The sequence below is a fragment of the Rhopalosiphum maidis genome, chromosome 2 (genome assembly GCF_003676215.2).
Source record: "Rhopalosiphum maidis isolate BTI-1 chromosome 2, ASM367621v3, whole genome shotgun sequence".
Taxonomy (NCBI): Eukaryota; Metazoa; Arthropoda; class Insecta; order Hemiptera; family Aphididae; genus Rhopalosiphum; species Rhopalosiphum maidis.
This window is the reverse complement of record NC_040878.1, coordinates 85693321-85707364: the sequence shown is the minus strand read 5'-3', so window position 1 is coordinate 85707364 and position 14044 is coordinate 85693321. Positions and strand designations below refer to the sequence as shown.

Here is a 14044-nt window from a genome sequence, read left to right as displayed (position 1 = left end):
TCAAAGAACAATTATTGATTTCGTATAAATATTTAAAAATTAAATAATATATTGGTCTATAGAATTTCTGATTATTATTATCGGACATTTATTGAAATTTAATATTGTACATAAAATATTATAATTTTATACAATATATTTTAACTACTTCATATTGTAAATTAATTATTATTTTACTTGTATATATATATATATTATTATACATAAATTAATAATAGAAGTTTCTTTATTACGATTTGATTGGTGCATATTATATATTATTCATTGATTATATTATTGACTACTGATTAGGTATATTGATTTTATAAGTATTTGGGAAGAAGAACATTTTTACATATATAATGAATGAATTTACATGAAATATGTTTGGTATTACGCAACGATTTTTGTATAAGTTATTTAAATTATTTAATATTATTTTATGATAATTTATTCTAGTTAAAGAAGTTTACTATTTATTCGTATTCCATTTTAAGGTATATAAACATTAGGTCTATATTATTTTATCAAATATAATAACATATATGTATTATTATTTAATGGTGTTAATTTATTGCATATCAGGCATAAGCAACATTTAGTTTGTCGTAATTTATTATAAAACAATTATTACTCGTTTTCTCCAATGTATTATGATATCATTTTTTATATATATTTATACACAAACATTCCGATATAACTTAAATATATTTTGAATCTTAACAATTTAGTTTAGTTTAAGTTTAGAGAGTTTCTCTGTTTTTATTGCTGCAGGTATAAACTCATTCGTATGCACTAATCGTACCTATTATTGCATCGCACATTCCACCATAAATATATTATAATTTATTGTCTGTATTAAATTTTGAATACTTTTTGTTAATAATTTTGATACTTAAATATTAATTAATAATTATTAATATGAATGTGAATTGTGTGTCACTCTGATATTTCTGTATGTTTTCTATTTTTATGTTTTTGATAATATTATGAATACTATTATTGTATTCTTTATATGTACTTGGATTAATAATTAATAATTAGTACCACCTACCATGACATTTATTTTATTATATATCATATCAAATATATATTAATTTTAATCGAATAAAATATATTTCTAATTATGTTATAATAATTGTTAATTTTTGGTCATTCATTAATCATCATTCATGATTAATCATTAGAATGATTCTAATTTTAGAATTATAATAAATAAATATTTCTAAATATTTTCGTAGTTCTTTATACAATTCTTTATTATAGTATCACAAAATTATACATACTTAATTACATTTATATATTTTTACACTTTGATCATTTTGGAAAAAATTCATATGATATTATTGAATTTAAGTTAAGGAGAAAGACGACTGTTGATCTTATAATAAAATATATATCATGTTTTCAGGTTATAATTTTAAGTCCAATGTTGATTAGGTTCAGTTATTTGATTGACTATATTTATTGTAGTAAATTATAATACAAATATATTAAGTAAATTTTATAATTAATTGTATTATTATTTTTAAATTTATTAATTTTCGTTAGAAAATTCTTACCTAATTTATATAATGGTATTAAATTGATTGATTGTATAATATTTCAAATAATAATTTAAAGAGTTCATAAATCAAAAATTTTAGTTTGAACCCGAATACCTGGTATAAATACAATCAAATACGATTGTACATATATTAAACGTAGATAGTAATAGTATGATACAATTTCGTACAATATAGATGTAAAAGAGTAGGTACATAAGACTTTTAGACTTAACTTTAAAGCGTCAATAATTTACTTATTCAAGTTATAATGACATATTTGCGGGGGAGGGAGATCTCTCCTTAACCTACCTTTTTTTTTAGTTATTTTTATAAAGTTATAGATTTATTTTTTCCATTTATCACTCTATCAGTAAGTAATCAAATTTTGAGCCGTTTGGCATCGACAATTTTAGTTATATCTCTTCACTAAATACACCTATATGGCTATATAACCTAAATCCTAAATACGCCACTGGATCAAGTGTCTTATTTCCTCTTGAATTATATTACTCCGTATATCTATAGGCAATATATGACTTCTGATGACGGGCACTTTACTGTATAATGTATACTTCAATACTTCATATATATTTTAACTGTTGTATATATTTACAAAATCATTAAAACCTGTGTTTGTTTGTCGGTCAATAAATATATAGGTATTTTTTATTAACTCATACTCATATAGCTCATATACATATATATTACTGGAACATCTTCGGGACACCAGAGTTGGAGAAGATCATTCACCTTCTTCTTTTGTATGATTTTATTTTATCTCAAAATTTAAATATTGTCGTATTTATTTTATTGAGTTTGACCAATTATCATAAAAATAAGCTTATGGACAGAAAGATATGTTGTAACTTATTCATTTATATTGAATAAGTCATGGTATAATTAATCGAAATATTTTATTTTTAAAATTAGACTAGTTGAGTCAAAAATAAACACAATTAATTTTAAAAATATGAGAAATCATTTCAAAACTTAATCGATCTACTTGCCAAACGTGAAAATGTGAATATGTTTTTAAGGAGGCTATATGTACATTATACATATACGGGTATGTACCAGCAAGAATCTTCTCCCTAGCCAGGTAATATGCCACAAAATATTTTACATCCTAGTCGTCATCGTAGGTCTTCAATCATCGTGGGCGATGACATCATCGTTTCCTTCGCAGTGCGATTAGTGCTTGCATCGGCCGGCAGGTCGCGTGTCGTGTACCGAATAAAAATAACCCACGCCGCGTCCGACATTGGTCCTCGCGCGTAGTACCGTAGTCGTGCGTTCGTGCCAGTGGCCGCTGCACCTTTGTCGTGTGTTCATACCTGTGAGATACAAGTGATAGTAAAGTACAGTGCATAGTATCATAATATAGTGTCGTATATTATTATATTATTCGAGAAACGGAAACCGTCTTCGCCGCCATCGTGTCACTAATTGATGTCCTGCTTTGAATATTATGTAAGTTCGTCACGAGTTTGGTCAATAAAATCTTGAAGATGATCACCTGCAGCATTTCGGTTAATATAAATCATAATCTGTTGTGCGTCGTCGCCGAAGTCTACTACGAAATCAGTCGTATACGTTGTTTACGTTGTCTCCCTCTATCATCTGTGTATCCGTTGAATTAGAGTCGATTCGCGGTGTACCTATGAACAGCTTACTCTCTTCTATAAATTTACGACCCTCGCAATATTCGCTATCGTTGAAAACAACTCGTAAAATATGAACATAATATGATACGCGGTAAGATCAAATGGTCGTTGCTTTACAATTTACGATATACGTTTTTACTTTAACCAGGCAGGTTAATATTTTCTATCGGCTGAGATTTCAAGTGTGTAAGACATTAAGTGGCGTTTTTAGAGTGAGACTTATACGTTGCGGCTGCATAATATCCTCTTTTCGTGTGTACAGCGTGTGTTTGTAAGTATGAGAAAAGGTGATTAAAATTAATTTTTATATAGGCATATCATATATAGGTATATAATGATAATCGTAAGTGAATATTAGGTTTTCTCGAATTTTTAATAATCAATCTCTATCGTTAGTATTTTAACACACTTGGAATTCTTTTATTTTTATAGAATTATTAAATTGCGCAGTCATAAGGTAATATTATTCTTCATATTTTCTTGTTCCTTATAATATACATGTATAAATACAATTATAAATATATGCACCTTATAATAAAACATTCTATCAATTTCTTAAAATTTTAAATAAAATCAAATCATAAACAAATAACAAATAAATTATAAATATTATTTTTGATAGAGGTTTATTTTTCATAATTTATTACTGTAGACAATTTATAATGCGTCCGTCAACAAATTTATTGTATTAAGTGTTAATCAATACTCAGAGTCAGTCAATATGAATAGTTTAACATTAAATAAACTATATTTCAAAGCGGTGCATGGTGCATGGTGACTCAAATATTTTAAGTTTTCAACAGTAAACTATATACTTTTTATTATAATATAATTAATAATAAAATTATGATAAAATATTGTTTAAGGTTGTATGGGCCCCATTTGATTGTTCTAAACTTTTTTGCTTATATTTCTCAATACTCTGTGAAAGGTGCGGAACCGGTTTTCGCGTGACATTTCTATAGCGAACGAAACCGGGCGGCAAAACCCTAAAAACATTACGATAGCTGTCTATAGGAATAGTATTTGATTTATAATATTTATATGTTTACAAGTTCATTAATGTTTTCTTACAACTGTTAGTAATTTGTATTTACGACCGAAAGCTTTTAAATGTTATCTTTTATGTTTCTCTCCCTATCATATTGTATATTATACCATCGTGTTATCATTCCAGTAACTGCAAACACGTGTAGGAGATTTGGTTTACTTATCTGTTTATCGAGAACATATTGTAATTTTTTTTAATGCAGGTATCATACCTGCATAAGGTATCTTAGGTATCTAAGATGATCTTAGCTTAAACTAGTATTCTGATGAAATTATGTTGTCGGCTCAATATTATAAATGTTGAAATTTAGAAAGAAACAATAAATATAAGTTATAACTATCACATTTATACATAAAACATATTTCTTAGTCTGGACTAGGTGTTTTTTTAATTATTATTTACGTATCATTTTTATTAACCAAACATGTAACTATACAAAGATTTTATAGTACACGCTGTAATGCTATTTAGCGTCCTTTATACATCATTAAATTGGCTTAAGGGTCTTCGTAACCGACATAATCGATACTAATAATTTAAAAGTCAAGTTTTAAACTTTATTTCATATGAAATAAAATTATTTGTTGAAAAATTTGATATAATTATCATTTCTTACGAATTGATACATTTTATATTTATTATAATTTTGTTAGATAAGTAGGTTATATAATATATTAATAATTGTTTATAGTTTTAAAAAGTCATCAATTTACTATTATATATTGATTATAATATTGATATTAATCCTTTTGACTTTTAATTACGTTCAACTGTAATAATCTTATTTATACTTATATTTATCTTTTTAAATTAAATGAAAATAAATAATATTAGACTATGAAACTTGCATATTTTTTAAAAGATTCTTATTCTAACATTTATATGTTTTATCCGTTTGGCCGAATAAATACAATAATAGTTATTCATTTCATACCATTTTAATGGCATTCAAATTGTCGTTAGTAGTTTTTAAAAATAAATTAGAAAGTCCGAAGTCGTACTCATAATAATAATTCATGAATAACAAGAAGGACGCTGGACTAGGAAATTTAATACATGTATTGTTCCTCGAGGATTCATTCTCCCGACGGCCCCTTTGATTAATTGCGTGCAAAAATTAACAAATATCAACCGTTTATCCTAGAAGTCCTAAACTACAAATGATTTGATCAATTAAAAACAAAATTAGATTAAATTTAACATTGCTATGATATGCAGCTCAGCAGCTGTTATAAGCTTTAGGAATATGAAAATTTCAGTACTGAAATGGCAAAGTACCTAATATATAGGTATGTAGGTCACCCGAAAATGTCAACAACATACTTTATTATTAAATAATAACTGATATTGTGACATTTTATTTTTCTATCTCTATTCAATAAGCAAACAATATATGCTAACATAAATAATTTTTTTGTTAACTAAGCTAAAGTTCGGTGTACCAAGTTCAATGTGCACCATATACAGTTTGTATCTATGTAATGGAGACATTATTGTTGGGTTTGATACATATCTAATTAATTTATATAAATTATACGTAGCTATACTATATAGTTATAATATGTATATTGTATTTCGTTATTTATTGAGAACCGATATTTTATATTGCATTGCGGGGTATTATAAGGATAATATTTCTAAACCATTTAGTTTAACGGTTGATCGTTTCGTTAAACTAATATTATTTTAATTTCATAATTCTGTGTATTTTCCCCTTAATCATTCAGTTTTTTTTAGATCACGTGTTTTTCTAAATTTTCTTTTGTGTATTTTTAAACATTCTAAACATAATTTTATGCGTCTGTAGATCCTAATAAAACCATAATCTTGATGCTGTATAATTAAAAGTGTAGTTTAGAATTTCAAGACTTTGTTTTAAAAATCTTGTACATAATAGTGGGAAGAAAAATGATTATAACTTATTCTTAATGTTTATTGTTTATTAATAAGCACGGTATGTGCCCTTTGTGATCAAAGAAGAATGAGCTCCTTTCTTTTGTCGACGTTCTAATTTTTGTTTTTGGTAATTCATGCGAACCATTATTCTCTGCGTTTAAACACATATACACCATGGTTTTGACCGATAGGATATTATAAAATGTTAGACGTTACAACGACTCGACGCACGACGATGGCGACGACTAAAATAGAGAGATACACTGCTGATTTGGATCAGATCCATTTCAAGACTTAATAATTTTCTCTCCACCTTTGTTTCTGTCATAGTGTAAAATCCATGCGTCCCTTTTACAGTAGTCAAATTTGACCGTCGGCCATGAATTCGTGTTTTCCGCCATTGGCCGCTTTAACGTTGAAAGATAAACGCCGAAATTCCGCTTATTTGGAGACCACCGGAAATCAAACCAGTGGAAAACCTAATGTTATACAAGACATGGAAATGTTTTATATAAAACAAATTGCTCATAATCTTAAGGTAAGAACCAAAATAAATTGTTAAAAACATTTTAAGCGTATATTATATTATTCTAGTGACGGAATTGATTTAACAGTTTAACGTTGTTATCTATTTAAAATAAATTATATTTTACACATAATAATACGTATTAAAAATAAGGTCTATCAGATGATATACACGATAATTATTTAAAATATATGTATAAAAAGGAGGTAGGTAGGTATCGCCCTACTGTACAATAGGAGTAGTGTTTACCTCATCATTGAATAAGTAACTATTAAATGTTATGTTTAATTTGAATTCAAATAAATCAATAATAAAAATCATTTCATACAAAAAACGATTTTGAGCGAAGACAATATAGCCGATAATACCTATTGGCTATTACCAACTACTATGTATATTTATACTGCTATTATAGTGAATTATTTTTCTATCAGGGTATACGGTAGAATGAATTAATTTTTGCCAAAAACATAATTGCATTTGAAAATTTCATTATTTGTATATAGTTATATACTTATACATAATAATACATGTTAAAAGTTTCAAGTAATCAAGAATAATATTTTTTAATTATACAAAATTACTAACATAATTATTTTTCGTTTAAGCATCTGATTTCATCCAAATTTAAACTTATTATGTCAATAAAGTAAATCGTTCTATTTAAACATTTCCCCCTAAATTCTAATTGGAAGTAGGTAGTGTCGATGGACTCTCCTTTCCATCAAGTTTCCATGTCTAGTATTCTATGTTATCTTATTTACTAATTGTATTATTCTGTGTATACAGATTTTAAATATCTTTTATAAATAAAATAATTAAAAAATACATTTTTTTTAGGTTATTTAGTTATAACTTATAACTTTTGTACATATATATTTTCAAATTTTTTGACTAAACTAAAATTTTCTCATCAATATTTATAAAAAAATGTGTTAAACTATATTTAGTATAATTATCAAATATATTATATATTATACTATTTTTATGAATGATTGTAATATTATCATATGCGAATTTTTTTCGCACGAATGGTTTTACATAAATAATGATAAATAACTTTAATAGGAAGTGCTTAATGATAATGATTTTTAACAATACACGTATTACATAATATGTGGTCTGTATCCCAAATAAATTTACTAAACTATTGTTAAATTATTTTTTGCATAAATAGTTATATTTTTTTGATAAATATAAAATAATTATTAAGGATTGTATTATATAATATAATATATAGGATTATAGGTATATTATCATAATTTATTGTTGTATAATTAAAGAGGTTATTATAAAAAAATTCATAAAGCATTTATATGCTACCATAAACATTGAACTCGTGACTGTCTATATAGTACAACAAAATGGCGATTCAAAGTAAATAAATTTAAGTCCTCACTTAACATATTAACCATACCATAATCATACCATCATATTCGCCTATGTGTTGTTTCTTGTCCTGAGGGTTGAGATATTTTTGGATAATATTATAATTTCTCCTCTCAATTGATTAAATAATTTTTAGTCACCATCATCGGCTTACCTAGTAACATTAAATTAGAACCAAAGCTTTAAACGCATGTCTAATTATGCTTAAAATATTAATTTCAAATAACTAACACATAAAATTACACAACCTAACCTAAACGGTTAGAAATTAAATAAAAACAATATAGAGGTAGTGTCGCCACTTTAGTGGCTTCTTTTGTCAAGCAATCCACTGTCTTATTTCATATTCACTTATTACATCTACTCCAGGGTACAAATTATATACATACATATTTAAAAAATAAACTTATCGTTAAGGAAGGTTTACTATACATATTAGTTCATATTTTAGGTATCTATTTTAATATTTTACAAGATTTTTGTTGTATAAAAAAAAAATTAAAATTTTTAATTTCAGTCATTGTCATTACCTTATTTTCCACACATTTAATTTACTTATTAGGTTTAAACACGCGTATTTCACTAACTATACAAATTTTTATATTATATCTTTACAAATAATTTTTATGATTATTTTCATATTAAGAGAACGCCATAGCCGCATGTGTTGTCTCTGTCTTACTAACGTACATCATAACAAATTTTCATTCAGCAGAATACATTTTGTGATGTTAGCTTTAATATTAGAGTACCTATTATCAAATTTAAAGGTGAGAATATTATCTAGACAATGATATATGATTTTATTGATATTATCATTTTAAAGTGAGTTATGAACATTTTAAAGTTGTAATATTTCACATAGCTACAACTCACTTTAAAATAATAATATCATTAAAAGCCTATGTCATTGTCTAGATAATATTCTTACCTTTAAATTTGATAATTGGTAAATTTACTCTAATATTAAATATAACATCACAAAATGTATTCTGCTAAACGAAAATTTGTTATGATGTATGTATGTTAGTAAGACAGAAATAACACATGCGTCCTCTTAATCATATTAGTTTTTATTGTTTTTAATCTGTTCATGAAATGAGGTTTGTATTATCAAATGATCCATCTCAGAAACTATACTGGACCGATTTAATAAAAGTTATATCGATAGATTCCTTGAGAGCAGGGATGATTTAACTACTTTTTTCATCCCTTAAAGGTAGCTTCTTTTTTTAGTTCACGACGATCGAATAATTTCTTATTTGTATTGTCATTGGTTACAGAAATATAATTTAAAAAAATTAATTGTATTGATTATTTTTTTTTTGAAATAAATTTAAATAATTTTGATTTAGTTTTTTTTTTCAAATATACAACCAAAGGTAATGTACTTATTTTTGTAGCTTATAGACCCTAAAATTACACAAAAGTGATTTTAATGAGTTTTGGTGACTGTTTTTAAAAACAGAAAAGTTCTACATCCAATTTCGGTCTAATTAGTTAATATAAAACTATAAGTTTACTGATGTCAATTTTTCCGTGACCGATAAGTACACTAAACTGGAATATACCGATATAGCACCGTATTTAATGTTTGTTTTTTCTGGATCAATTATTACATTATCCTATTATATGCAATTTCTGATTTTAGTAATTTACAAACGATGGCTATATTTTGTACTAGGTATCTAATCTATAGTTATAAATTATTTATAATTGTTTCATAATAAAAATGTTTATCAATTTTTATTGACCATAAATACTTTGTAGTATAATTATTACAAATTAACAAATTTTTAAGTAAAAACATTACTATGGGTCTATGAAGATTATAATCATTTTAGTCACTATAGTGATTATTAAAATAATTGATGATTTTTGCTTTTGTTCGGTTTTTTATTTTTCCATTTACATAATGATTTTTAAATAAGGGTAATAATTTATAATTGAACCTATAATAAGACTTGTGTATATGTTTATATATAATTTTTTTTATCGTTTTTTCGCGTGATATAAATCGGACGGTTGGATATGCATATTTACCTGTAAAATAGCACAGTGTTTTTTATTTTAAGCTTAAAAAAACCATACCCATCGTTGTTTGCATATTTCTTAAACTACAAAAAAAATTTCACTTCTCGAAATAAAATACTTATAATATATTATATACATGCATGTATATTATCGCCGTTCCTTCGCTTAATGATAGGATGCATCGTGATCGCGGTATTTTTTATATTTTTATAATTATAACGTAGGATATCTTTATTTTTTCATCGTAACACCGTCGTTTAGTGATCCGTTTTTTTTTCTTTTCGAGTCCGCGTGGGTACGGTCCGGCAAAATTCGCCATGCCCGTCGACATCGGTCGCAGAGTTCGTTAAATAATAATGGAAAAGACCCGTTATGATTCGAAAAACCATTATTATTACTACGCTTCATCGTCATAGGTATATTATGTATTATTATTGTTACATACGATCACACGAGTTGATCGCCACGGCCCCCGTACGGACACAATATGCGTACCTACATGCGTATTATAATCGTCGTCCATCACCATACGCGATCGGCACAATAGGAAGGTTTCTGCGCTGGACAATGCACCGCTGATTTACCCAACGCGCGTTGCAGTATATAGGTACTTTTTCATATTATAGTCAGTCACCTCAGCGATAAACTCTCGTGACCGGAATCTCCGACGACCAACTTGCTGCAGCCGAATGCATATTATTATTTTTGTTGATATTATGATTCAAACCAATAATATGTAGAAAAATGTAAATTAGTACTCATATCTTTGTTTAATTAAAATAGTAATTCAAAAATTACTTTACTCGTGATATTACCCGATAGTTTGCGGTAAAAGAATCACCCTGTGGCCTGTGTATATAATATATAGGCACAATAGGCACTGCATTAACTCTGCACCTATATCGCACAAACCTACGGTTTATTAGGCGCAATAATTTTTTTTTTTATATGTGCACGGAATTAAATTATTATATTATGTATATACAACAGGGTCCCTTGAACAAACCGTTATTATTATTTTATATTATATGTACTGCGCGTATTCGATTTCCGCAACCGTTAATTAATACCTCCAAATAATATCGTTTTTCCGCTGAAGTCTCTGCTGCACCGTTATCGTTACTATATTACAATAATTTAACCTATTTACTACACGGACTGATGTTCCTGTACATATATTATTAAATGTATTGGGCGCAAACCAATTTTTTTTCTATTTATTTGTGCATGACATGGCGTTAATTGGGTTTTAAAAATGCATATCTTATACCTACGTATATATTAATTGTTATATATAAAATAATGAAAAACAGAAAATTGGCATCGATAAGAAAGTGCATTTATACTATATTTGTACGTATAAATTGTTAATCATGTACAGATATATACATAGTTGTATACATTTTTTTAAAAACGTTAAAACACGCAGTCATTCATTATGTTAGAATAATATTAAAAACCGGAAACTAGAGTGGCACCGTCGTAATAACCGGTATCGAATATATGGCAAATATGTAATAGTCACGGTAATAAAATATTTGATAAGAAATTTTTTCAACATATCCTATCTCAAAAGCAGTTAAAATTGAATATAATCAATAGTAAAAACGAAGATACTTCAAAGTATTATATTATATAGCTAAGGACATTATGGTAATATTTTTGTGAAATTCTACTTTTACTTAAGTAAAACTCTTGTGGTACCTAATTACTTTTGAGTTATGACTATGAGAGACTTGTAACATTTATACTAATCGATGTAACCGATTATAGAATTGCGTGATAATTTTAAATATTTTAATGGTATATATAAGATATAACGTATTATTTAAAGTTTAAACACTATATAGCTAGGGATATACTAATATTGTGCCTCAATTAACTCTATTTGGTTATTTTAATTTATCGTTTAAGTAAATGTCTTCTTTGTATCATATTAAAAGATAAAAATGTATTAATTTTATATTCGTTAACATTTAATATTTTCTTAATTAATAATCTCTTTAAATATAACTTATATAATATGCCAAATCTTTATTTTTACTTTACGTGTATAATTTATATTACAAAATATCAAAATTTAATATTACATATACATAATGTATGTTTATTTTTATTTTTGTACCAATAATAAAATTCAAATGTTAAAAAATATCATATTTAAGAATTTATTTTAACTAAGCTTGTAGTCTGTCTCTTTCTCTTTCTATCTATCTAATGGCCTTATATTATAATAATATATTGTTGGTATTCATTTTAGATATCAATTACTCATCTAGAAATCGTAACTTATTTCTTTACACGTTTCTGTTATAACTAGGCTCGCTACTGCTTTTTATAATACTTTCCATTGAAGAATAACACATGCAATGCATAAGCCTAGGTACTGAGATGCATTCGTCCACTTCCATTTGTAAACCTTTTATTGTGCCGAATTATATGTGATATTCTTAATCGATAAAGACATTATACAGGTATTGAACTACATCATAAGATTCTGTTACGTCTTGCTTTAAGATGTAGTTACCCATTTAATTTTCGTTATATTTACTTTTAATGTTAGAAAAATAAAAATAAATGTTAAATGTATTACTTTTTAGTTAATGTTCAACCCTGCAGTAATTAAATAACAGATTTTATACAATTACGTTATAAAAAATGATAATATAATTTGGTTCGTGGAGTATGTGCATGTTAAGAAGAAGGTAATTATTGTCCACAATAAATTTGTATGGACCGTTTCCGAACCATCGCCGTTGATATATAATTATTATTAACACACTCATTCGCATTAATTAATTAAAAAACAGCTGATGTCGGTGAGTCATGTGTGGCATATTGCCCAGTCACAGTGGTAGACATCAAATAAGTATAGATACAATGGAAAAACATACATCTTCACTATAGACAAAAAAAAAACAAATAGTATCAATTCTAAAAGTACCATTTTGTCTCCTATTACAAAATTCTAATTTCCGTTTTGTTCAAAAATTTATGCACGCGTCATCAATTTTATTATTAAACATTTAACTGCTTTATCAATATTTTTTTATGTGTTGTCTGTGTGGAAAAAAACTTCAGTGTTTTTGTATCTGACACGTTTTCCCAATATTATTTTACTGTTATTGCGATCTATATTCAAGTTTGAGGCAATTGATAGTAAATAAATTTATTTATTATTTCTTTTTCTTATATTCATTACTTTTTCTATACAAATAACTCAAATGTATGTCGATTTTTAACCTAAATAGGTACATATTAGTATTAGGTATTTTCAGTAATTTTTAAATTACTGCTAAGAAAATAAACAGTTTATTGTATTTACCATGTCTACCTTCACATTTTTTTATATTCAGTTTAACTTATCTTATAAAATAAATTAAATTATAATAAACTATTTCATTTTTGAGTCATCTTAAATGTATGACACATTTATTTAATACTATTTTTCTTCTTATTTTAAGGTGGACTATGATCATATAAATACAATGAGCTGGTATATTATTATTTTAATAATAAACAATAATACATCTGAGCTAATTAAAATGTATTTATTTTAATGTAATTTCATATTATGGATGTGATCGGTAGGTATATAATGGTTTTAAATCATTAAAAAATAATAGTTAGCTATAATTAAATAATTTGAATAAATTTACAATCAATAACGAATTTGGCGTTGAACCACATAATAAAGTCCATTTTTTTATTCTGAGTTAAACCTAAATAAAAATACTCAAAATTATCACAATAAACACAATTCATCACTTTCAATTAACAACTATAAATATATGCCTATACTACAAATGTGTCAATTAATTTTTCAAGATTAGTTCTCCTTACTATAATAATTTGTATTACAAACCAGCCAGCATTTATTTTTTTATAGTCACGAAATATAGAGAATATTTTTTGAGTGTGTTTCTGGAAGACAACAAATTTTGAGCTAAAATAGTTT

General features: G+C 26.0%; 1 protein-coding gene across 6 annotated transcripts in view; it reads left to right on the top strand.

Moving 5' to 3' along the window:
- Positions 1–14044, top strand: part of LOC113552311 (rhotekin-like) — a 33235-nt gene that overhangs the window by 13495 nt on the left and 5696 nt on the right. For 2 of the 6 annotated variants that reach the window (XM_026955129.1, XM_026955126.1), the window contains exons 1-2: positions 2820–2996; positions 6495–6675. The exons of 2 other annotated variants lie outside the window; for them this stretch is intronic. In XM_026955129.1, the coding sequence (XP_026810930.1) occupies positions 6517–6675 (159 nt within the window). In that variant the 5' untranslated portion in view covers positions 2820–2996; positions 6495–6516. Of the gene's footprint in view, positions 1–2819; positions 2997–6467; positions 6676–14044 lie in introns of those variants that run through there. 2 more of the 6 variants (XM_026955127.1, XM_026955131.1) reach the window with 2 other exon arrangements.